The 25,061-nt window shown below is 41.3% G+C and overlaps 3 protein-coding genes across 12 annotated transcripts; 1 reads left to right on the forward strand and 2 right to left on the reverse strand.

Annotated features, from left to right (window-relative positions):
• Positions 1-70: 70 nt before the first annotated feature.
• Positions 71-24,508, reverse strand: lrrc51 (leucine rich repeat containing 51). Of its 2 annotated transcripts, none has more exons than XM_037268626.1 (6): positions 24,449-24,508; positions 3,586-3,647; positions 3,206-3,411; positions 2,985-3,133; positions 1,688-1,794; positions 71-228 (listed from the first exon to the last, which is right to left on the reverse strand). In XM_037268626.1, exons 2-6 carry the CDS (start codon positions 3,638-3,640, stop codon positions 185-187), a joined length of 561 nt encoding a protein of 186 aa, XP_037124521.1. In that variant the 5' UTR covers positions 3,641-3,647; positions 24,449-24,508; the 3' UTR covers positions 71-184. The 2 variants fall into 2 exon arrangements, with proteins under 2 accessions (XP_037124521.1, XP_037124520.1); XM_037268625.1 differs by lacking the exon at positions 24,449-24,508 and adding an exon at positions 3,843-4,122.
• Positions 4,271-15,982, forward strand: LOC119133001 (nuclear mitotic apparatus protein 1-like). Of its 8 annotated transcripts, none has more exons than XM_037268613.1 (24): positions 4,271-4,337; positions 4,454-4,515; positions 4,586-4,674; positions 4,781-4,851; positions 5,447-5,535; positions 5,805-5,879; positions 5,988-6,081; positions 6,171-6,330; positions 6,563-6,702; positions 6,835-6,946; positions 7,024-7,141; positions 7,274-7,414; positions 7,677-7,790; positions 7,869-11,153; positions 11,231-11,440; positions 12,139-12,326; positions 12,454-12,591; positions 12,699-12,804; positions 12,940-13,138; positions 13,212-13,348; positions 13,626-13,919; positions 14,129-14,230; positions 14,415-14,708; positions 15,821-15,982. In XM_037268613.1, the coding sequence occupies exons 2-24, from the start codon at positions 4,474-4,476 to the stop codon at positions 15,842-15,844; spliced, it is 6,222 nt and encodes a 2,073-aa protein (XP_037124508.1). In that variant the 5' UTR covers positions 4,271-4,337; positions 4,454-4,473; the 3' UTR covers positions 15,845-15,982. The 8 variants fall into 8 exon arrangements, 7 of the variants coding, with proteins under 7 accessions (XP_037124508.1, XP_037124509.1, XP_037124511.1 ...); XM_037268614.1 differs by having other exon boundaries at positions 4,293-4,337; positions 4,451-4,515; XR_005100028.1 differs by lacking the exon at positions 15,821-15,982 and adding exons at positions 14,844-14,931; positions 15,666-15,811 and having other exon boundaries at positions 4,303-4,515.
• naalad2 (N-acetylated alpha-linked acidic dipeptidase 2) lies at positions 15,999-21,830 on the reverse strand. Of its 2 annotated transcripts, none has more exons than XM_037268620.1 (20): positions 21,681-21,830; positions 20,979-21,087; positions 20,721-20,907; positions 20,462-20,563; positions 20,259-20,384; positions 19,864-19,944; positions 19,217-19,322; positions 19,041-19,134; positions 18,871-18,966; positions 18,481-18,566; positions 18,017-18,136; positions 17,865-17,947; positions 17,709-17,772; positions 17,575-17,642; positions 17,420-17,511; positions 17,211-17,301; positions 16,740-17,004; positions 16,582-16,663; positions 16,365-16,457; positions 15,999-16,275 (listed from the first exon to the last, which is right to left on the reverse strand). In XM_037268620.1, exons 1-20 carry the CDS (start codon positions 21,760-21,762, stop codon positions 16,086-16,088), a joined length of 2,217 nt encoding a protein of 738 aa, XP_037124515.1. In that variant the 5' UTR covers positions 21,763-21,830; the 3' UTR covers positions 15,999-16,085. The 2 variants fall into 2 exon arrangements, with proteins under 2 accessions (XP_037124515.1, XP_037124516.1); XM_037268621.1 differs by having other exon boundaries at positions 20,721-20,878; positions 21,681-21,821.
• Positions 24,509-25,061: the final 553 nt, after the last annotated feature.

Consider the following 25,061-nt stretch of genomic DNA (forward strand, 5'->3'; position numbering starts at 1 on the left):
GTGTGGCTCAGTATGAGATCAAATTGCTTTTTGAGTATCTCACCAGCCACTTCATATCAGAACAGAATTTGCTTTCAAGGATTTATGGTTTTGATTATGGATTTTTAGAACGAAAGAACCGCCCCACGAAAATCATATTGGATAGTGCTGGCAATGGCATTGGCTTGAACTCTATCCAGACATTCTATCTCGTGAAAAACATCCCACTTTTGTTTGGTGACATTATTCCTGCAGAGAACAGACACTGGGATTTGTTACTGTTGTTACTTCAAATTATGAACATAGTTTTTTCACCTTCTCTCACTCTGGCTATGACTGTATATTTAAAGAATTTGATATTTCAAAAATTTCAAAAACATAACCAAATCACTCGCCAAAAGGCATCAAATGGCCATTGCTTATCACTGGGAAACCTTCACCCTTAAACAGAAGGAATATGGGCCAATACAATTATTTTCTTTAAGAGATGAAAATGTGGTCAACAGTGAAATTCTTGAAATGTTGTCAAAAGACGTTATCTCAATAAGTTGGGTTAAAGTTGATGGTGTTGAGTACAAAGGTGGACTTGTTGTTTGCAGTTTAATGGAGGAAGACATGCCAGTCTTTTGTCAGATAGATGATGTACTTCTGGTTGAAAATGACATTTTTTTATTGACACACAAGCTATTTACAGAGAACTTTGATGAACACCACCATGCCTTCAAAGTATTACCAACTGAAGGAAGGTGTGTCATAAAAATAACTGAACTTAAATGTCACAAACCATTTGATATTCAAAGCTCATATGGGGCTGCAGATGAAAGTTTGTACATTATACCTTCGTTTATTATGTTTTAATTGACTGCATGGGGAAAAAATCGTTAAAATAAATGCTGTTTTTGAAAATGTATTTTTCTTAGAATTAATTATTGTCATTTTAATTGTATTATGAAGTTATTATTTTTAAAACTATGTAGTGTTAATTTAACCCAGTTCAGGGAGTTGAAAGGTAACTCTGACATAGTGTTGATGTAAATTGCTCAGTGTTAATTTAACCCAGGTCATGGAGTTAAAAAGTAACTCTGACAGTGCTAATGTAAATCGCTCAGTGTTAATTTAACCCATGTCATGGAGTTAAAAAAGTAACTCTGACACAGTGTTAATGTAAATGACTCAGTGTTCATTTAACCTAGTTCATGGAGTTAAAATGTAACTCTTGATACAGTGTTAAATAACGATTTTTGAAAATGTTAATTTAACTCTGTAGAGTGTGGAGCTATATAAACCCTCAAAAAGTGTTAAAATTGACTCTGTGGGAGTTGATTCAACACTCCAGTTTTTGCTGTGCACTCATAGAGACTCAGAGACATCACTGTGCAATAACATCCTGCTCTCGCCACTTAAATGTTACCTGAATGTTGTCAGTCACTTAAATGTGGCACAACCTTGGTTAATAAAGCTGATTCTGATTAGAGTGGATTTTTCAATTATTTCTATGAATAAAATATATGTAAAAAAATATCAATGTTACTAAACAAATTATAATAAATCACAGATGTTTTCGGGGATATGAAAAACGTAAAAATCAAGGGTGTATTTCTGTCAATAGTTCTGAGACAAATCTTTCCCTATATTGGACACTTCTTGTGAAACAGTCAAATAGCTGCGACTTCAAACGGTCACTGAAGCGTTTCCTTATTTCGTTTACCTGGATTGTTGCTGTGGTGCCATATTTGTGCCAAAGCTCGCTCTTGAGGGGTCACAACACTGAAGTCCATCGTCTTTAATCCACGCAGAGTAGATATCACGTGATTCCTTAACAGAAAAAAGATAAATTGTTATATAGAAGTAAAATGATTTGACAAGAGTTTTTCTTCACATAAATTAACAAATGAAGCTGTCACGTCTCGTCCCCAGTTTTGCTATGTGTCTAGGTTGCCATAGTTTCTGTTCGCGTTGCCCTTCCCCTCCTGTGTAATCGCGGTCACCTGCCTCGTGTTTTGTGTTTTGTATTTAAGTCCTGTCTGCCCCTCACTCCCCGTCGGATCATTGTTGTCATACTGTCTTGCTGTCGTCATGTCCTGCTGTCTTCTTGTTTCACGTCCCTGTCAGTCAAGTTATTGTTTTGTTATGTCATGTCAGTTTGCCTTTTGAGTTCCCTTCAATAAACCCTGGTCCAAGCTGCATTTAGTCGCCCTGCTCCATTCTGATCCGTGACAGAAGCTTAATATAAATCACTTGAAGAATTTGTCCTACTTGGTCTCAAATGAAAAGGAATACAGTCAAACCTCGGTTTTCGAACGTCCCGGTTCTCGAACAAATCAGAATTTGAACAAAAAAAAATCGAGATTTTTTTGCTTCGGTTATCGAACAAAATTCGGAGGTCGAACCTCGCGAGATGAGCCGGGAGGACCCGACAAAACCCGACCGCGCGGCCCGGATGCCGACTGACTCCGTAGTTATTGTATTTTCGTTACTTTGAGGATTGTATTAACCCCTAATCATGCCTCCAAATAAAGTAAGTGGGAGCAGTAAAGCCATCCGAAAACACAAAGACGCTCTTAAAGCAATGCGACAGTGAGCGCCCGTCGCGCTGCGGTTGCGCGATCGGACCAAATTAAGCTCCCTACGCACTGAGGTCCACTCAAATTTTGGAATGTACATCAGGACTTTAAAACTATTTTCTAAATTTCAGCGACGGCTCTGTCACAATAATGCGACCAGCGCGGTGCAGTTGCGCGGTCGGCGATGCGCTACGGTTACGCGTTCGGCGGTGCGCTGCAGTTGCGCGATCGGACAAAAATGCGCAAATGAAAAAATGCTTAAAAAAGGCGTTTTTTTTTTTTTTTTTTTGTGTCTTGGAACAGATTAAAATTGTTTCCATTATTTGTAATGGGAAAAATAGATGCGGAATTCGACCGATTCGCTTCTCGAACCGCCTTCTGGAACGGATTGTGGTCGAAAACCGAGGTTTGACTGTATTAATTTCTTTCTTTCTTTTCAACCTGTAGGCCTTGTTTGTTTCAATGGCGTTTCCATGTAGGGTGATGGTGTGTAGATGTGGAAGACTTTGTAGCTTGTCTACCTCTGATAGAGTAAAAATACGGTTGCCGTGAAGATACAGCACTCTTAGTTGAAGCAGCTCACACAAAACCTACAACACACACATGTCGAAAGCTAGAAGGAACATGTATGTGAACATACAAAAAAAAAATCCTCATCTCACTTTGTCTATATTTGTGATGTGGTTGAATGAAAGGTCCAGCCAGGCGAGCAGTGAAGGTTCAGCCAAGAAATGGTTCATGGTTTTGTGAAGGTCATAGAGGTTTGTAATATTATTGTTATTAAGTCGAAGGGAGACACTTTGGAATTTCCCCACTGAATTTGTCTTTAAAGGCCGCAGACCTTTGCTTGGTTCTTCTGACTGTGTATCTGAAATGTAGATAATGATTTTCAGACAGTGCTGATAGTCTTTGCTTTCGTCAGTCATTTAAAAATAAAGCATTGGAGCCTAGAGTAACTTTTGGAAAATTTGGTGGTAATTAGGACATGCAAACATAAAAAGATGATGATTGATGATGAAAAGATGATAATTAAATATTCTACCTTCCAAGTTGCTAATGGCTTTAAAAGATAAATCCACTGGAGCTCCATACATCATCTCTCATCTGTGATAAGAGTCACAACATGGTTAATCAAAATAGTTTAAAAACCTTATCCTCTTAGAAAACTATACTAAAGTGCTATGGGCACTGCAGTTGTTTGAGACTTTTAAGTTATCATATGCGTACAAAAACATTGTATCATTATAAAAATGAACGCAATTTATTTTCTTGCTATAAGTGTAGAAGACCGACGTTTACCTGAAGTAGTCAACAGTCTGTTTCCATGGTAACCCGTAGACAGTCAAGTTTGCTGCATTCAGTCCCCACAATAAGAGTCGCGTTGCAAAATATATGCACACTAACTGGATTGACTGATGTTAGTGGAAATAAAATAATGAAAATATATCTCTATTTGATGTATCGAGTGGAGGTTTTTATTACCTATTTTTTTCAATGAGAATAAGGTTGGTTTGATTCTTAATGCTAAATATTCCCCGCCTTGCGTTTTTACAGCTGGCTGTCCCTGTTAGCAAAACAAGCGCGACGTCATTCAACTTCCGGCCTTCTATCCAATCAATGTCCTTTATTTTGAGACGCTTCGCCCAAGCGAAAAATGATTGGTTGGTTTAATCTTGATGTGCGTGTTTTGAAATGTTCGACGAGGTCATAGGACCGTTGATTTCAGACCAGTACATGTTGTCAGAATTAGTCGTCAACGACAATTCGGGTGTAACAACAGCATTTCTTCTGCACGTACTGTTGAACGGAGATTTTTACGTTTATCATTGCTAACACTTCTGTTGTGGATTTATGCCTGTGCAATTTCTTTCAAGACACCCAGTGTAAATATTGCATTTTCCTCCCAGCAGGGTTGAAAGGGTAAGTCGAAATGGCACTCATGAATCTGGGCGTTAAGGCGCTACTTGGCTGGGTAAGTTAACGCCACCGTGGCTCGTAGTATTTTAAGTTTTGACCTAACTTCGTCCATGCTGTGTTTGCAGATAAGTAATCTCACGTTGCCCCACCGAGCGATCAAAAACATCGAAGAGTTACAGAATGGGGAGTTGCTGCTTCATGTTGTTTATCAAATGTGAGGACTGTACATTAACAATGACGTTTATTCAAGACAGCCTCGATTGTTTACTCTTGTTTTCCCTACTTCTTACTTTTATCCTGCTTTCTTTTTTCCACCACAGGAAAAAGGAACAACCTCCTTCAATAACATCACCGAGAGAACGTTTTAAAGCCATTGCAGAATTTGTGGAGAGTGAGTTTCTGACGTAAATGTCTGGGCATGTTTTTTTCCCCCTCGGATACGTATTGTTCTACTCAGTACATACTTTGATCAGAATAGGGAGGCAGACCGAAAGAAATAGGCAGGTCGGTAAAGTGTGTCACATTACTTTTGGTGTTGCCCAACCCTTAATAAGCCACTTGCACATCCAATCTGCGCATGCATAAGAATCAAGTGTTCAAATATGGCTATTAAACAATAATCAGTTTTGTATAATACTTTATATGCAAGCACTTGGCTTTGAGTCTGAAATGAAAAATCGAAAGGTGCACGAGAGAATGTTTTAAAGCCATTGCAGAATTTGTGGAGTGAGTTTCTGACACACTACGTCTGGGCTTGTTTTTTTTCCCTCGCGTTACGTATTGTTCTATTCAGTACATTCCAATGTTTTTTTAGTCTCGAACATTAGTGTACAAAAAACACCATTGCAAAGCATTGTAAAGCTACGTTTAGTTTCATTCTTCACAATTTCTTTTTCAGTTGCACCTTCTGATAGAACACTATGTTTTAATGTCTAATCTCTTATGTGAAAAACATTATTTCAACTTAATGTTTTGTGATTGGACAGAGGTTTGCAGATTCAGCGCGACCCAAAGTTGTTCATTATCCTGGGACAACATAAATAATGGAATCAACTTGACTTTGGAAATAGCAAAGGTACACAAAGCTGTTTTGCATCATATGTACATATAAGTTATATTGTGGCACACCAATATTGTCTTTGTCCTTTGTCAACTGTGTTATGACTCACTAGTTGGCAGTCAGAGATTAAAAATGTGCTTCTGCCACAATAATATTGCCGTCTTTCATTGTTCTTAGTAGGTGTTCGAATAAACTGTCTCCTGAATATAGTGGTCAAGAACAATGACATCCTTCTATTGTTTTATACACAAGGTAATGGAAAATGTCTGGCCTGCTCTTTTTAGGTGCTGTTGTTGCTGGTTTACCATGACATGATGAGTGAACGGTGCACACTTAAAACCTTGGACTGTGAGGTGGAGGTAAGCGGGCACAATTGTTTTTGCTGAAACTATGAAAATACGATGCAGTTTTAATGTTTTTTTTTCATTCTGTGCCATTGTAACAATATTTCCATTTCTGCTTGTCAGGGGGAGATTGCAAATCTGACTGTTTCTTATGTGATGGAGAATGAGGGCAGAGTTTATATGAGTAGTAGTCTTGATGCCTACTTGGCAAGGCAATGTGAGTCTCGTATCCATTCTTGCATTTGACTCGTGGGTGTGCTTTCAGGTTTTTGAATGCTCATTGGAATGTTTGACTTAATCCTTCAGATTTGCCTGTGACTCCTGAAATATTCGCTAGAACGACAAGCACCTCTACTTCCAGTTTATCGACAGCCTCTACACTCTCCGATGAAGACTCCCCGGTGTTCCATCGCACAAAGAAAATCACCTTTGTCGATATGCACACTGTGGCATCATCTTCTTCCAGGTATCATTGACTAATGTTAATTATATATTGCTGGCATTGGTCCTACTTTTGGTCAATGTTTTGAACTTTTTAGGATGCTTGGAGCTTGGCCATTTGTTGTTTACAAAACATCTCATGAGTTTGACTCAAATACTTAACTGTACAAAAGAAAAAGACCTTGACACCTATGTGAGTTAATTAGATTGAAAGCATTAAGTATTTATTCATTTTTCTTGAATATTTATTTCCACAGCAAATCTCCTCTTCAAGATATAATGAACACTCCCAAATTCCAGTTGAGGAAGATTCAGCGGGAGATGATCAGAGAGCGAGATTATAGGGATGGACTGGAGAAGGAGCTCGCTGGGAAAATTAGCCTCATTGCACAAAGAGGTACTCACTTTATGTTTTTGTTTTGTATTTATGATGATTGACAAATGATATAGAAAATAAAAAGTGCACACAGATTATATTGCATGCCTTGCCTTTAATGTTTTTGTTTCCTTCTGTTTACATTTTCTTTAGAATCTCACATTAACCAGCTGCAGTATCATTTGGACAAGATGAAAAGGGAACAAACAGCTAATGAGCTCAGCACCAGGGAACAAATCAATGAACTTGAGACAAAGAATAGCTTGTAAGACCAACTCTCCTCTCTATATACCCAAAAATAAATGGGCTGTGATTCACTATTTCCACATTTCTTTCTTTCAGGTTACAACAGCGACTCAACGAGCTTCTAAAAGAAAACAAAGAGGGCAAAAGTTCCTTTTCGCTGACGGAACGAAAAGTGAATGAACTTGAAGAGGAAAACGGCGTCCTCTCTTCACAGGTATGAACACTTGCTCAAAGCTTGTGAGAGGCACTCTGTTCTCGACTACATTTTTTGTGGTCATTTTGTAAAATGTCCATGTATGTATAAAATACACATGGCCATTGGTCACATTGGAATGAATTTCCTCAGATGCGTACAGTGCGTGCGCAGCTGTCTAGGTGTCAAGCTGAAGTTGTCAGGCTGACAGAAAGCCAAGCGTCTCTTCAAGAGGAGTGGAGAACCAAAGAGGACTACTTAAACTCTGAACTTAGTCAAGCCACTGCACAAAAGGTAGGAGTTTCATACTATGATTAGCACATGCCAAGATGTTTTTTTTGTGAGAATCCATCACAGTTTGCATAGTTAATCGCAATCACAATATTTAGTGAATAATTTGCAATTACGGGTAGATTGCTTTCCAAAAAACGTTCAGCACCCAATCACAATTGCAGAAACTTTGACTTAATGTATCTTGGCCCTGAAGTCTTTATAGAAGAGCCCCTTATCTAGTCTGTGCGGTACAATTTTTATCTTAATTCCTTTTTCATTCCAGGAGCTGCTGACTGAACAAATTCAGATACTCCAGGGAAAGATATCATGTTTGGAAGAAGAAATTAGAGCAGCCACAAAGCAAGATGTTGGCGAAAACATGGGACCAGTTATTGAGGTAAAGTATTATGAAATTAATGTTTTGTGCATTGTTTATTTTGTAAAACTATTTGCTTAAATCTTTTTAAATTGTCAGAGAGATGAGCTGGATTGTGAAATTGTCCGCTTAAAGAATGAGCTGGACAGCACATTTTGCTGCTTGAAGAAGGCCGAGGCCAACGTGGAGGCTAAAACGCAGCAGCTTTCAGACTTTGAGCAAAAAATCGCCCAACAAAAAGAACAACTGGAGCAACAAAAACTGTACATTAAAGATATTGTTCAGGCCAAGGATCGGATCTTGATGGAGCTGCAAAAGGAAATCTCTGAGCAGAGAATAGCCCTTCAGAAAGAGATTGAGCATCTTAAATTTCACCTCGAGCAAGCGGAGCAGCAGAAAGCCCAGCAGATTAGTGAACTACAGAAGGTTATTGCTGCTTTACAGCAAGAACTGGACACCCTTAGGGAAACTAGTCGAGAAAAGGAACAGCTCCTTGATCAGACCAAACAAAAAGTGAAAGAGCTCGAAACCAAGTTTGAAGATCTAACATCAGTCTTGGTGGATAAAGATAATGAAATTAACATTCTCAAGAAAGAAGTTAACGTTTTTACAATTGAAACTATGAAAACTAAAAATGAAATTGAAACCAAAGACCAACTGCTGTCCCAGCTACATCTGGAGAGTTCTAACCAGCAAGACATTCTCCAGAATCAAATCCAGACTTTGACGGTTGAAGTTGAAAACCTTGGTTTGACTGTCCAACGCGCTGAACAGGAAGTCCAACTTAAACGTGATCTTTTGGCTCAAACCAAACAAGAGTATATCAAGGAGAAGGATGTACTTCAGCAACAGATTGCAACCAGTGAGGAGGAGACTTGCAGGCTTCGCTCAGAGATCGATGCCAAAAATGAGCAGCTTGTCATCTTACAGAAGGACACTTCCAATCAGTCTGAAATCCTCCAAGAGCAGATGAACCATCTTACAAGTCAAGTTGAAAGCCTTACTAACTCTTTGACAAAGGCTGAAGACAATGTCAAGTCTCTGCAGGAGCTTCTGGTGAAGCAGGAGCAGGAAAGTGCTGGTCAAAAAGATCTTTTGCAGCAGCAACTGATTGCTTCTGAAGAGAGTGTGAGGACAATGCAAGTGGAGATCCAGACTAAGGAGGACCAAATCACTTCACTAAATAAGCAGTTTTCAAAGAAGTCGGAACGTCTTCACCAAGACATCCAAAGTTTGGAGGAACAGGTAAAAAGCCTCAGTTTATCCTTGAAGAACGCTGAAGGGAATCTGAAATCCAAGGAGACTCTTTTTGCCGAGCAGCATTCACAGAGTACCCTGCAAATCGAGGCACTGCAGACACAGATGATTTCTTCTCAGCAAGAAGTGAGCAGACTGATTTCACAACTTCATGACAAAGAGGAGCAGCTCAGTCTGCTCGCGAATACAAGCTCTGAGCAATCTGAATTGCTTGAAAAGAAGATTAATGGTCTGGACAAACAACTGGAGAGTGTGAACGATTCTCTCCGAATTACCAAGGACCAAGTGAAGGCCAAGGAAGATTTAATTGCCAAGCTGGAGAAAGAGAATTCTTTCCACACAGAGACACTCAAAAAGGACAATATGGAGCTTTTGGAGGAGGCCAAACAACTCAAGGAGGAACTCCAAACCAAAGAAAGCCAGTTTAACCTATTTAAGGTAGAGAGCAGCGAGCAGTCTGAGGTGCTGAAGGATGAGATTGAGGCTCTTAAGAACCAAATAAAAAAGCTAACGGAATCTCTTCAAGCTACACAAGAACAAGTCAAAGCAAACGTTGATCTCCTGGCAAACAAGGAAATGGAAATTTCAAAGGAAAGGAACAAGTATGAAAGCTTAATGGAGTCCTCTTCAGAGCAGGTGACCACGCTGAAGGAGCGTATACGGAATCACGAGGAACAGCTTGTGACTTTGAAAGAAGAAGATTCTTCACAAACAGAAATGCTACAGAAGGAGATGAGTCAGCTCAAAGAGCAGTTGGCATTGATGAACAATTTGCTCTCCAAAGCCGAGCAGAGGGTTCAGGCCCAGTTGGCTGTGATAACCGCACAGGAGCAGGAATGTGCTCACCAGAAAGAGCTTCTGCAACATCAGCAGTCTGCGTCAAAGGCTGAGATAAGAAAAATGACGGCGGAGATCCAAGTTGGAAAGGAACGTATCATGCAATTGAATGTCAACTCTGAGGAGTCTGGTCAAGAGGTGCAATCTTTAAAGGAACAAGTACAGTCTCTTGAAGTTTTTCTCAGAAAGGCTGAAGAAGATGTTCGATCTAAAAATGAATTGTTGACGCAGCAGAAGATAGAAATAGACATAACTCTTCAGGAGAAGCAACAAAAAGATGAGCTACAAGAGAAACAGATTTCCTCCTTTGAAAATGAGATCCTTAAACTCAGAGAATGCTGCGATGAGAAGCAAACACTCCTCATCAAGACTGAAGAGCAACTTGACATGCTCAAGTCTGAGTTGGTTGCCGTCAAAACACAATCAGACGAGAAAGACCACAGCCTCGACACCCTCAGCGCTGAGGTTGCCGCCCAAGCTAAATTGCTTGAAAAATCAAAACAAGAAGCTCAGGACAATGCCAACATGCTTGTGAAGATCCAGGACGAAGCATCCCAACAAAACATTGCACTTCAGCTTGAGGTAGACGACCTTAAGAGACATTTGGAAGTCATTACCCAAGAACTTCAAGACAAAGGCCAAGAGTTACTTCAAAGAAATCAAGGATCTGCGGAGCTAATGGAGAATCTGAAGATGCAGCTGTCTGCATCACAGGCAGAGGTGAGCAAGATGAAGGTGGAGATCCAAGCTAAAGAGGAATATGTCATGCAATTGAAAGACGCTAACTTTGCGCAGTTGGACTTGGATGTTCAATTTAAGAGTGATCAACAGCAGGAAGAAGCTGACAGAACCCTACAGAATGACAAGCTCCTACAAAAACAAATTTCATCGTTTGAAGAGGAGATTCTGAAGCTCAAAGAATGTAATGATGAGAAGCAGGAACTCCTCAATCGGGCTGAAAAGAAACTTAACGTGCTCCAGACTGAGTTGGCTGCCATGAAAACCATAACGGCCCAAAAGGATAAAGACCAGAAAGCTCTGGAGAAAGAAGTGGCTATGCTGATATTGGAGAAGGAGAGACTTGTTCAGACCAAGCAGGCCACAGAAAGAGAGAATTTGGCCTCACTTAAAATGGAGCAAGCGCTCAAGGAAGAGCTTGAATCATTGAAGATGGAAAAAGCTCTGCTCTTAAAAGAAATGGAAAAAAAACAGGAGACCAAGTGGATCAAGAAGGATTTGCAGGAGCAACTTGTGGCAAAAATGGAGGCTGTGGAACACTACAAAGCTCAGGTAGGTGTGAACTCGGGTCGACGTGCATTCATCGGTACTTTTCTGTTCGGCGACTATAATGCAAACATCAAATGTAGATGGAAAAGGCTGTGAGTCATTACAATGACAAGAAACAGCTTCTCCAGGAGAGCCAAGAGGAAGTGGCCAAGCTGAAGCACACCCTGGAAGTAAAAGAGCGGGAAGTGAACGCCAGTGGTACGGAGCTCAAATTGCTCCAGCTGCAATTGGAAAAGGCTCAAAGCAAGGAAAAGGACATGCTGAGCAAGCTGGCCCGTTTGGAGGCACAGGTTGGTTTTGATATTAAAGAGAGAAAATGGCAGTTTGAATCACAATTGCAATCTTGCGAAGGAAATAAAAAATCACTTTTAGATTATTTTCCCCAAATGGTAGTGCAAATGCAGATTGTCCTCATTAAGGTTATGTGGGATGCTGCAGGGACTGTCTCATTTCTCATTTTCACATTGACCTACTTCAGGATTGATGTCAGTGCCATTGCACCATTTGATAACTTCTTAAACCAGTTTCGCTTCATTACACCATTATAATGGCCGTGTCTCTGTTACAAAGCTGTGTGTGACCAGCAGAGGCGTAGCCAGGAATTTTTCCAGTAGGGGCGCACGCCCACAGGAAAAAAAATCGAACATCACCCACGCCGTTCGCTGATCGCTAAAACAACATCCGGGTCCGGGAGGCAAACGGTGAATGGACAACATCACGCACATAGAATAGCGCAAGCACATTCGCGCAAGACCGAAAGAAAAAAACGGCATGAAAATGAAGAATCGAAAAAGCTCGATTTCTTTCAACCGGGGCGCAGGGAGTCCTAACCGGGGCGCCGCCCCGGCTTGGCTACGCCTCTGGTGACCAGAGTGCATTTAGTTGTGTCAGTGACCTCTCTGATCTCTGAAATGAGTGCCTTTGCTGTAAACAAAACAAAATGAAGCATGTTTCAAGTTCTCCTTTTCTCACTTGTGCTTGTGCTAAGGTGGCCTTTTCTGACCTCAACCTGCACGCACACAATCAAATCCCCGACCGTCAAGGAGAAACATCGGAGATGTGTTACCTGGAACTTCCAGACGTGAACTCAAAGGTTCTTCAAGTGGAGCCAAAGAGAATGATGAGCTCAGACAGTCTGGACCAAAGCTCCCTCGAAGACTCGCTGAACAGCACAAGGTAAAAAATGTTGCTCTGTCTAAAGTGAACTAAAATTCCTCAAAGGGAAAAATTTGACAAAATCATCTGTGCCAGCAATTATGTGATGCTAAATTTAATTGGTGTGATTTGTCCTTCAATTTGACAGGAAGCTTTCGGCGCCTGGTGAATCGAGCACGCCGCTTGTCCGTAGTTCTGAAAGACTGGCGGCCAAACGTCGTGGTCTGAAGGCAGAGTCACTGGAAACTCTTTATTTTACACCAATAAATACAAGACACGTCCACAGGTACCAAACGGCAGCCAATACAGATTTGCAATTTTACCTCGGTGTGCTACTTGCTTGGTGATGATGTAAACAAACAAAGACAACTCAGTATTGATATTCTCTTCTAGAGCAACTGCGGAAATCAAAACAGAAATGGATTTCCCTTGCTTAAACCCATCGTCATCTGTCAAAAGACGGAGGACGACGCAGGTTATAAACATAACCATGACAAAGGTAAGTGAAACTTGTTGATATGATTCTGAACTTTTTTTATATTAGACCAACCGGCATTTCTTCAATTGCATGTTACTCTTATCAAGGGTGTGAAAACTTTCTCCTTCAAGCATTGTATGGTAAACCCCTCTGCAGAAAACTCCAGGTGGCGTTGAACATGATGAGACGTTCTACAGCCTGGCTTCAGCTCAATCGCAGCCCAACCTCTCCGGTGCCCGTGGCGCACGCCCTGCGTTCATGGAGCTCTCCGACACGCCGGCGAAAATGACCGGAGCTGTCAGCGACCAGCTCAGCGGTCTTCCTGGTTATCGGCGGAGCACGATCCATTCGCAGAGTAAGTTTGAACCGAGCAGCGCCACAGCAGAAATTTACCCAAAAAATAACTGAAGTCCTTCCAATGTGTTTAGCCACAAGTACGTTTTGCGTCGGGGCAGTGAACGAGCCAGAAGGTGCGCCTGATGATTGGATGAGGATTGCTGAGCTCCAGGCCAGGAACAAAGCCTGCCTTCCTCATCTCAAGAGCAGCTATCCTGTCGAGTTTGAGGTTGGAAGTTTCTCTACTTTTGTAACACTTGGAGTCGTTATAGTTATGTTATTTGAGAGAGAAATGTTCTACCAAAAATTTGAATTGCCAGTTTATTTATTTTTTTTACATCTTTTACTTTTATCAGTTCAACATCTTTTCTGATTACTGTGAGGATTTTCTTTCATTAAGAGAATTTGGACTCTGGAAACCAGTTTACATAAAAATACTGAATTTTAAAGAACCCAAGTTACAATGCCAGTTTATGTTACCAATTGGAACCCTTCTCTCCCTTTAGAATGGCTTCAAGACCGCGCTGACATTCACCGACGAAGATGTCCGCACTGGTGACCCAACGGAGACCATTCGTCGAGCATCCGTCATGCCGGGCCAGCTGCAAGAATCCGTCGCTTCCCATCGCCTCTCCCTTGCAGCGCCACACTCGAGTAGCACATCCAGCATCCGCTCTCACCGTCTGTCCTTGATGGCGGGCTACCCACCATCTAAATCGGTCAGCTCGTCTCAGCTGAAAAGCCCGAGATGCTCAAAGAGGTCTGCGTCCACGTTGTCTGTTACTCAGACTTCACCCGAGGTGGGTCTGTTTGTCATATTGGCAAATCAAAGATTGTTTGGATTTAAGATGCTTTTATTTTTTCCTTTTCAACCATAATCTATTATTTTATTTTCTAAAACCTTTATTTTCCAGGAAAAATGCCTTTGTTTATTTTTGAAGTCCCTTTATTTTGTTTCCTTTCCTTTTTAACCATAATAAATTATTTTACTTTCTAAAACATTTGCCAGAAAAAAATGAAAGCTACCTGCTTCCCCCGTCCCCTGACTCCTAAAAACAAGAACATGAACAGCGGATCCACCAACTCAAACCTTCACCCCGCCCTTAGCCCGGTGAGTTTGAAAAACTCCTTATGTCATAAGAAATGTATCCCTTGTGAAACAATTATGGTAAATTCCACCAGCAGAAATTACTCATACAAATTGACTCACTTTCTTTGTGAAACAAATTTCAAAATGTGACAGGTTTCAAAAAGGAAACGGTCAGCTAATCAGACTTCTCCTTTTATCTTCTCAGGTTGACCGCAGGGAGTCCATGATGTTCACCATTGAGAACACCCCTAAGAACAGCAGCAACTACCTCAAAAGAGGCCTGAATAAACTCCGTAGCTCCACCCGCAAGTCACCAGGCAAAACCTCCAAGAAATCTCCCGTGAAGACCGCGCACAAAGAAAATAAACAGGCCGCCACTTCTCGTGCTGTGGCGGGCCGAGTTGGAAGCTTCAAGTCACCCCAAGTGGTCGCCAAAGAAAACAAGAAGACGTCTCAAAATGTTGTCAAGTCTCCACGGTTGACGGAAAGCGCTCGTAAGGTATGAACATGCTCTTGGAGGTAGAGATGGATAAAGAAATTCCTACCTACTCAGTGATTTTATCTGGCTCACCATTTACGTTCAAATCCTGGAAGTGTTTTTAGTGTTCGTGGTTAATCCTAATCCTCTTTTCAGGAATGAGTCCGTCAATTACAAAAATCTTCCTGGAAGAATGACAAGGTCTATGATCAATGAAAATGATTTGGTTGCTGCTTTTAGTTTCTTGTACCGTATTTTCCTGGACTATAAGGCACACCTAAAAACCTCAAATTTTCTCAAAAGCCGACAGTACGCCTTATCCGTCCGGTGCGCCTTATATATGGACCAAATTCCGTCCTGCGGGCCAAATGCGGCCCGCGTCTAAATTTAAACCGACCCGAAGCATTGTGTCATAAAATCAATCATAAGTGGCCCACCGAAGACTATGAATCACGAATCAAAAAGACTCTGGATCATTATTTCGTGATTATAAAGTAATTTGTTGCGTCTGAAGTTGAAATAAATAAGATAAAATGGAGAATGATTTGATTTGGATTCAAAATCTGGCATGGCACAACCTGGCCTGTTTACTGCTGTCACAAACACCAATATCACCCTTCTTATTCATACAACAATAAAACAAATTTAATACATCTAATGAAAAATTCATTCAACTTTCATAAAATTGTTAATTTGTTATTATTTTAATCTTTAACTTTTCTGGTAGTGCAATTGCCAACAGATTCTCATTTGCAACATCAACCTATCGGCAAAGGATATAGTAAAGGATATAGTTACATATTTACAAGTTCATTCACAATGGTAATGGTTTGTGGAATGTCGGTGCGAACGGTCGGCCCCTATACAGGACTGTCTCAGAAAGTTAATGGTGCGCCTTATAGTCCGGTGCGCTTTATATATGGACAGAGTTTTAAAATGGGCCATTTATTGAAGGTGTGCCTTATAGTCCGGAAAATACGGTACTTGTTTGTGGCATCTGGTGGTTGGCTCACAATAACAAACTCTGGTGATCAAGTTACTGGGTGTAAATGCTTCTTACATGATTGTGCTATTTAAATTTTGTGCTAAAAAAAATTTCTGCATTCTAATCTTTTTTTTTTTTTATCCTACAGGTGAAGAGGAGGATGTTGAACTGATGAAAAACTTAAGTGTTCAGTTGTATTTTTTAATCTATGCACTTTTCATTTTTGACCACTACCTTCTTGTAATGGTTCTTTCTGTATTGTCTTATTACTTGTACAATAAAATTCTCTACGTAAAGCTTTTAAACATTACAAATGCATCAGTTGATTACATTTTCAGTGAGTCCCATCCTTTATTAAGTCAAGGCACATTTAGTTTGAAAAAGTTGCTAGCTCATCTTATCTCATGTGTGCATCATCCAGGCGGTTCAAGTGTCATGGCAGCAGCATGGACTGTGAATGCTGCTATGCTAATTTGTCGTTTAACTTCATTCCAAGCCTTCTCTTGGTTCGCTGAGCGCTCAATGTCAAACAATGCGTCGTAGATCCCGGGGAAAGACTCTCCTGCATATTTATTATGGCTGCTTGGAGCAAATACCACATGCCTGGAAAACAGGTGGGATTAGCGAGCATCAAAATACAGATTGTCAATGAGTGAGCGTGAAGGGCAGGCAGTTCAGTTTGTGTGTAATACCTGTAGAATGGTCTTCCAGGTAAACCCTGGGGGTCTATAAAGGCTCTCTCCAGATACATGAGCTGATCGTTCATTCTACGTATCTGCAGAGGACTGATAAGAACATACATCTGAGTGTAAATGAAAACTGTCGGACCTTTACTCACTTGAGAGCCCAACTTTCTCAAGTGTTCTCACTGACATTTTAGTCAACATGACGAACAAAATGTCTTCTTACTCTGCTCTGTTGACATGTTGTAGGCGCTCGTGGAACTCCCTTGCTGCAATGGTAAAATTTTCAACTGCTGAAAACAAGGAGTCTGGGGGAAAAATAAGGAAAACAACCTGATTATAACAAATATGATTTGGAGCAATGTTTATTGATTTATGGCTTACCAAAAGACACCTTGTATGTCTGCATCTCCTTGGGGTGTGTTTGTGCGATCTCTGCAATGCTGTGTGCGTACTTGTCGAGGGAGATGGCATACTGGTTGGCATCCAGAGGGATGATTTGGGAATCCGCCAGGAGGAAGACGAGCCCGCCTCTCACTTGAGCCACAGCCCGAAGCCTCGTGAAGGAAGGGTCATAAAACTTCTCCACAAGCTCGAATGTTTCATAAACCGTGTGATAGACAGGATAATTGCTGTATCGCTCCATTTTCTACGCACACACACGCGCACACACACAAAATACAATACAACTTATATAGATGTGGTCAATGTCATGTGCAATGTCCCAAATACCCAAAGGGAACGGACCAAAGCCAGTGTGTGGAATAATTTTTTTCAGTGTTATAAATATAAATATGAATTGCATCGAAAATACTCCCAAATTTACAAAGTATATTCTAGTAAAGAGAATTTTACCCTGTTCTTGGTGTATCTTGCTCTGCCCGCTGCAATTCCCAGACGAACATAATAGGCTTCGAAATCACTTCCTGAGCCCAGCTTGCTGATCCTACACAAGAGCACATAGTGGACCGATAGGTACCCTTCATTGTTTTGATTGATGAGAACAATGCCAAAGATGACATGGAAATATTTAATAAACTAATAAGTACTGTGAAGCAACCTACCGAGGGGCATCACGGTTATTTGTCCAGTTGTCTCTCTTGTGCCAACTTTCATACAGAGAAACTCCTTCCTCTCCTTTCTCTGGACTGGCTATCTAGTACACACATAAATAGCAAAGTGAGAGACTGCTACCAAACATTTGTGTGTTTATATTTACCTGCTTTGTGAGGTCATATACTAGCGTGTGCAGAGATGGTGTACAGTCAACCCTGAGCGTGTACATACCTTGAAAAGACAAATGCACAAGTCACCTTCAAAGCAGTCTGTATACTGTAAAATATTTGCACTCACCCTCTATGCCAGAGTCGGCATTAATGTAGGCCACGGCTCTCTCCTGAAGTAGTTTGGCATTGTCCTATTAACAAATATGGAGTAAACACATATGTTGATTATATTGTGAGCGGAGCTGTGCTGCTCATTGCAAACAGTAATAATAAGAAATTCTACCTCTGCCCATTCTGTGGAGCCCAGCAATCCAAATTCCTCAGCATCCCAGCTGGCAAATATTATTGTTCGTCTTGGCCTCCACCCTGCACGCAAACATTTTCATCTTGATTGATTACTGGCAGAACGCTTGACACAACGGCAACTGTAAGTACCCTTTCTGAGAAGCTTGCCAGCGCTGCGGACAGTTTCATGGACCAAAGCAGCTCCCGACATGGGATCGATTCCTCCAAAAACCCAAGCGTCACGGTGTCCGCCCAGAATCACACATCTGTCTAGTCCAACACATGCCACAAATATTATCACAGCATGCTTTGATCAAAATATTGACTTTTTAAAAACCGAAGTCACTAAAAGAGTGGGTACAATTTGGTTTTAAGTCCAAGTTACTACATATGGTTCCTTCCCCTTCAAACAGTTACCAAAATTCCAATGTGTATCAGTGAATGTGTAGCTATGCCCTACTATCCATAAATAATTCCAAACTCCACATCAACAGCAAGAGCGTGTTCAAGTGTATTGCAGCAAGCGTTGGTTCATCTGAACTCATTTTTCTTCATGGTGTGCAAATAATTGTAAAGTTCTGTAAAAATGATTCATGGGGTTGGTATTTTTGTACCTGGCTCTAGAGCTCCTCTTATCCTTCCAATGACATTGTAGATCCTTGTCACCTGATTATTAGTGTAGATGTTCATGCGCACTAACCTAGAACGAGCACATTTACGAGAAGAATGTGATTTTACCAGAAAAATAAAATAAAATTTACATCATGAGCTTTTCACTTCTCAATTCAATTTAGTACACATTATTTCTTGCTCGTGGTCTAACAACCACGTGAGAATGGATGCTTCTTCCAAACAAGACCTCCTTTGTGCTGTATTTGGCAACATGCCACTAGCTCTAGCCAGAATCCAAACAAAAACAGCAACAAAGGAAAAATCCAAAGAGCGGAGTAAGACAACAGGATGTCCCTGTGAATAAATGGACACAAACCATTCCAAGAACTTACTGGCTCTTGAAGTCATCTGTAAAGCCTGGGCCGATTTTGTAGGAAACATTTAAAGCTCCTTTCCAGTTGTTTGGAGAAATTTGTCCCCCCATATTCCTGTGAAGTGGGTCATCAATTAATTTCATCAATGCGCATGATTAACTTCGAGGCAAACGAGTGAAATAACTTACTTGAGAAGATGAAATGCATCATGGTAGCCAATGGGATGCACAGGGATGCTGGGAAGTCCCACTCCATCTTCAGGACGGGATCTGTAGGTATATTCTGCAGGAGATTAGACAGCAGTAAAAAGTTCAGGCTTGACTGTTAGGAAACAAAAACAAAACATATAAATACACACACACACCTTTAGCAGGATATCCCGGTGTGAGAGAATCTCCTGCTCCATTCAGGTTCATAACGTTTCCTCTCTGAGCTCCACCACCCGGAAGGTTCCAGCCTTCAGGATATGGCTACCCAAACCAAAGATTGAAGGAGTTCATATAATGCACATCATTCAAGGCAGAATATTTTTCTCAATGTTTTGTTCAATGTTTTTAATGCAGCCTAGAGCCTGAAAAGCAAAGTTAGCCGCTATAAAGTCAAAATGTGTTTTCACTCATGGAGGAATGACTTTATCTCCAAGTCGCCAAATTTTTTCAAATTCTTGTGCAGAACCATGAATATAGTGCATGCACACTGGGAAACATTCATTCACCCAGTCACCACTTTAACATTTACTTATTACATTTATTTATAACAGAGAAGTATGTCAGTTATTAGACGCTAGCTCTGATAATGCTATTAGCTAATGCACCAATATGATGACAGATATATTGAATGTGTCATCTAACAAAGACACTTGGTTGTAATTTTCCCACTTATACTTAAGGATTTATACACAAGCAAATAATAAAATAAATTGTGCATACATCCACTTAGAGACACTAAAATATTCACCTGAATATACTAATTCAGACCATCGACTGCACTGCATTGACTCGTACAAATTACCTTGACTCCATCTGCACTGTAATCAGCTGGATCGGAGAACAAAATAAGTCCCTTTGCGCCTGCCAGCATCGCATTCTTCACCTGATGAAGGCAACAGACAGCAAATCCACAGAATTAAGTCATCCAATCAAAAGGTACCACTCCCCCCCCCCCCCCCCCCCCACACACACACACACTCGCGCGCGCACACACACACACACACACACACACACACACACACACACAGGCGCACGGACACACATGCGCTGTACAAGTTTTTAATGAGTGCTTTCATCACAATCCCAAAAGCTGAAATTTACTTCTCAATATTTTTAATTGATAAATGAACTATTTCGAAATCTGACCTGCACAACAGCCTGTATAAAAGTGAAGTGCAGAGTGTGTGTATTTCCTACTTTGTTGCCCCGGAATATCTTCCCGTATCTGACAATGACAATTTTGCCAGTCACATTAATTCCCATCTGCCTCTCCAACTGGGAAAAGTCTTCGGTGCGGCCGTAGTTGACGTACACCAATTCCCCCTGGGCAGAATAAATGCAAGTGTTTGTTGTATTAGCATGGTAACATGAATGATATCTTCTTGTTTGTGTGTTTGCACCTCAGGCTGTCCTTTAGCAGAGAAGGCACTGTAGGGAGGCACAATGTTGGCGACGTCTTCATAACTCTCAGGACTGGGCTCAGCCAAGGAGGTGTTGAAAACCTTTAAAACAGATCGAATCAGGTGAAAATATATATAAAAATTAAAAAAATAAGAGTAACAAAAAACTTTTAGTATTAGTACTCTGCAAGGGCTAAATTTGGAACACATTTTTCTTAGTTGGGAACTGAAAAGGAGTGTCTACACGACTGCATATTACCTCATTGCCTCGTGCGTCAACTATTGCAATGTAATTGGGCTGCGATACATTTGGGTAGGACAGCAGGACGTCATACGGCACCATCTCTACTGAGTCCAAGCCAAATTCCTGCCACTCTGTTTGAATCTGTTCCGCATATTTCAGGTTCTGCTCTGTGCCTGACAGGTGGGGGAGACGTGTAAATTTCCTTGAAAAGGGGAAAAAGTGCTTAATCACAATTGCCTTGGAATAATCACCGACAGGATGACATGATCTTACCTGAGGTGCTCTCTGATCTTGCTAGGATGCATTTCATCCAGAAACTCCCTCATATATTGACTGGAGGCACTGCTTGCATAGTTTGGGTGGGTGGGTTTTGCTAACCAGCCTGCAGCGTATACATAATACATGGCAGTCGGTACATACATTCATTCAAAGTGTCGCAAATGCCTTGAGAACAAATTAACTCTCAAGCTTCTGAGAAGTGTCGTGAAAGTCTTCCTTGCAATGCAGTAGCCGAGCACCATTATGTTGCCTCAAGATTGAACATTGTGATTTTTTTAGACCATGGCGAGCTTTAATATGTGCCACATGGGTAAACACCTAGGGCGGCAACACCAACATGAGTTTTAAAAAAAGTGTCTGAAGGCGTCAAATTAAATTGTGCCGCATAAATGACTCAAACTCATACATCAGACTGAGATTCTGTACAAATGTCTACGCAGCAATTGTGAAATGTATCGAAGAGGTCAAAGCGCGTACACGCTCCTCTCTTCTTCTGCAATTTCGAGTAGTGATTCAATATCCGTCCACATATGCAAAAATGTCTCGTTTTGTCCATAGAACGTCTAAATAGCACGCGCGCCCTTTACAATAAAAGTTCTAAATTGCTCTCGCACAGCGTGTGCACATCTGATTTTTTTTTTTTTTTTTTTTTTTTTTTTTTTTTTTAATCTGTGTTCGCGACTTCGCGTGACTCACCTACGATAAAACCCAAACAAAACAAAGCTGCCACGGCCGAAATCCACCAGATATAGCGAATGGATCTACTACGTTTCGTCATGTTGTCCCACGCTGCACCGTGCACAAGCTTCCGACAATCCAGACAAGTGCCTCATACATCCGCGGTCAATGCTCGACTCCAATTTGAACAAATGAAGAGGTGTGGCGATGTCAGTCCAGTTTTTCGTCACATACAGAAAATCCCATCAACACAACGAACGAGGCTCGCGCTTGATTTTTTTTTTTTTTTTTTTTTTTTCTCCTATAGGCTTTGCCAGCAGTGTTCGGGATCGTTTCAACAAGTTAGAGAGACTTAAGTCAGCATAAGCATAAAAAGATTAAATTGATTTGTTTCTACACACAACCAAGGCTTGACATTAACTTTTTTGCTCACCAGCCATTTGCGGGGCCGTTGGATCAGTCCCCGGGGTAGGACGTTCGTGTAACATCTCACCAAAGTAATTGCAAATGTATGCAGTCACAATAATTCCAAACAGCTCTGTTAACTTTGGATCTAAATTGACAAAAGGCGCCCATTCAACAGTAGTAGACATGAATCACAACTTCTCTGTAATGTATGCGATTCATGAAGTTGTATTTCTTTCAGACCCGGATAACACGCTTGAGCCACCCCAGCTGTGTAGCGGCAGTGGAGGTGGTCTTTTATGTCATGGACTGGACCGTGAAAGGGAGAGGGGGATCTGTGTGCTTGCAGGAATGCGGGGCAGTAACTCTCATTCCCCAATGTGTTGTTTATATACTGCATAGCTATTGAGGGGACCCCCCCTCTCTCTCTTTCAACCTGCCACCACGATGATGGGCTAATACTGTGTTTTATTTTTAACTTATTGATATTGTTAGGTAATTGTTTACTGATTTTCCTGAATATCTTTTGATTTTTATATATAAAAAAATAATTCGTACACAGGTCACCTGATTTGGATGTAAATATTGTACCCTCACTTATTGAATGTCTTGTGCTTCACTGAGGATGTTGGTCATTGTTGGAGCCAACTACTGTGATCAAGCATTGATTGAAGCACTTTTTAAATATACGTCACCCGGGGTGTACCACCCGGGGTTTCATCAAATACCCCCAGGAACAGAAGTATTTTTGACCCCCTTTTGAGAACCACTGCACTCGTACTTGTAGAATATTGACTTGAGCGGGTGGACGGCGCCCTCTTGTGGCCATCAAGGAGTGACACTAATGATGGTCGGCGTTTTCTGTATCTCCCTCCCTCACTCTCAAGTAGTACATATCATGTATCAGTATTGAGATGATTTGCCATCACAATAGGCAGTGAAATTGATACAATATTGATTCTCAACTGGTGGCCCTGTTCTGGGTTAGGGTTAGGGTGAGTGAAAAATTTGCATCTGACGCTCTTATTATTGTAAATGGCTATTTTCAAATGTGGATTTGTTTTCGACGATGAAGCCGAGAAAAGTCAAGCCGAACGCGTGGAGGTGCACTCAGGCACAAACACAATAAGTTCACGGACTGCATGGTGACTAAGAATATTAAAGATGTGGACCCAACTATGCATACTTGGGTGTGATAGGAGCTCGATCTGCATTTAGAAACTTGTTGCAATGTTACTGTCACGACTCGTCCGTCTCTGGACTATGTTGTCATCGTTTATGTTCGCGTCTCTGTGTACTCGCCCCTCCCCTCCTGTGTCTACTCACAATCTGTGTAATAAAATAAAAATGAAAATGTCGTGTATTCTCTAGTCTAGTCTCTTGGTCTTTGTCTCTGTTACTTTCTGTTAGTCTGTCGGTTCCCCCTGTCACTCTGCCCCCACAGTTTACGTTGGTCTTTAAAGACTGCAAACCTTTGCTTGGTTCTTCTGACTATGTATCTGAAATGTAGATAATGAATTTTAGACAGTGCTGATAGTCTTTGCTTTCGTCAGTCATTAAAAAATAACAAATTATTGCAGCCTAGAGTAACTTATGGAGAATTTGGTGGTAATTGGGACATGCAAACGTGAAAATTGATGATGAAAAGATCCATCCATTTTCTGTACCGCTTAGTTCCCCCAGGGGTCGCGGGTGTGCTGGAGCCGATCCCAGCCGTCATCGGGGGGCACCCTGAACCGGTTGCCAGCCAATCGCAGGGCACACAGAGACATACAACCATTCGCACTCGCACCTAGGGACAATATGGAGTGCTCAATCGGCCTACCAAGCATGTTTTAGGGATGCGGGAGGAAACCGGAGTACCCGGAGAAAACCCCGGGGAGAACATGCAAAACTCCACACGGGGAGGGCCGGAGGTGGAATCGAACCCGCACCCTCCTAACTGTGAGGCGGACGTGCTACCCTGTGCACCACCGAGCCGCCCTGATGAAAAGATGATAATGAAATATTTTACCTTCCAAGGTGCTGATGGCTTTAAACGATAAATCCACTGGAGCCCCAAACGTCATCTCTCATCTGTGATCAAACAGTCACAACATGGTTCATCAAAATAGTAGTTCAAAACGAGGCTTCGGAACAGATTCCATGTGCTTTATTGAGTGTTTTTACGTGTGAAGACTGCTGATATGGGATTTTAATTCAATTAATTCTAATTAAATAATGAATAAGCTACTCTAGAGCAGCATTCCCCAACCTTTTCTTTTGACACAGGTGTCAGACAAATTTTAACAGGTGACGTCAGTGCCTCCCCAGTCATGAGCCTCACCGCACGTCACTGTTCAAAAACGTTCTTGCTATAAGTGTAGAAGACCGACGTTTACCTGAAGTAGTCAACAATCTGTTTCCATGGTAACCTGTAGTTTGCTGCATTCATTCCCCGCCTTAGAGTCGCGTTGCGAAATATATGCACACGAACCGTTGGTGGGGAAAAAAGAATGAAAATGTAACTCTATTTGATGTATCAAGTGGAGGTTTTCGTGACTTTTTTCAGTGAGAATAAGGTTGGTTGGATTCTTAATGTTTAAGAATACATCACCAGACATTCCCCGCCTCACGTTTTTAAGGCTGGCTGTTCGCGGTAAAACAAGCGCGACATTCATTCACTTCCGGCCTTCTATCCAATCAATGTTCTTCATATTGAGACGCCTTGCCCATGCGAATAATGATTGGTTGATTAAATCTTGATCTGCGTGTTTTAAAACGGGTGACCTCACACCAGTACCTGTCGTCAGAATTAGTCTATGCTGAGTCGAACTTGCGGTAAGTCGGCTGTAACAACAGCATTTCTTCGGCACGTACGGTACTGTTGAACGGAGATTTTTACGTTTATCATTGCTAACACTTCTATCGTGGATTTATGCCTGTGCGATTTCTTTCGAGACACCCAGTGTAAATATTGCATTTTCCTCCCAGCAGGGTTGAAAGGGTAAGTCG

This window comes from Syngnathus acus, chromosome 13 (assembly GCF_901709675.1).
Source record: "Syngnathus acus chromosome 13, fSynAcu1.2, whole genome shotgun sequence".
Lineage (NCBI taxonomy): Eukaryota > Metazoa > Chordata > Actinopteri > Syngnathiformes > Syngnathidae > Syngnathus > Syngnathus acus.

What these genes read in the sequence shown, in the direction of transcription:
- lrrc51 (XM_037268626.1), bottom strand. Translation starts at nt 3,640, where the DNA reads ATGATGTATGGAGCTCCAGTGGATTTATCTTTTAAAGCCATTAGCAAC. An exon ending in GAAACAAACAAGGCCTACAG is followed by an intron (nt 1,795 to 2,984) that starts GTTGAAAAGAAA and finishes TTTTCTGTTAAG; the next exon opens with GAATCACGTGATATCTACTC. An exon ending in GCACCACAGCAACAATCCAG is followed by an intron (nt 229 to 1,687) that starts GTAAACGAAATA and finishes TGTTCTCTGCAG; the next exon opens with GAATAATGTCACCAAACAAA.
- LOC119133001 (XM_037268613.1), top strand. Translation starts at nt 4,474, where the DNA reads ATGGCACTCATGAATCTGGGCGTTAAGGCGCTACTTGGCTGG. An exon ending in TAGCCTCATTGCACAAAGAG is followed by an intron (nt 6,703 to 6,834) that starts GTACTCACTTTA and finishes CATTTTCTTTAG; the next exon opens with AATCTCACATTAACCAGCTG. An exon ending in ACGGCGTCCTCTCTTCACAG is followed by an intron (nt 7,142 to 7,273) that starts GTATGAACACTT and finishes GAATTTCCTCAG; the next exon opens with ATGCGTACAGTGCGTGCGCA.
- naalad2 (XM_037268620.1), bottom strand. Translation starts at nt 21,762, where the DNA reads ATGACGAAACGTAGTAGATCCATTCGCTATATCTGGTGGATTTCGGCC. An exon ending in TTGTTTGGGTTTTATCGTAG is followed by an intron (nt 21,088 to 21,680) that starts GTGAGTCACGCG and finishes TATACGCTGCAG; the next exon opens with GCTGGTTAGCAAAACCCACC. An exon ending in GCTCCACAGAATGGGCAGAG is followed by an intron (nt 17,773 to 17,864) that starts GTAGAATTTCTT and finishes ATTTGTTAATAG; the next exon opens with GACAATGCCAAACTACTTCA.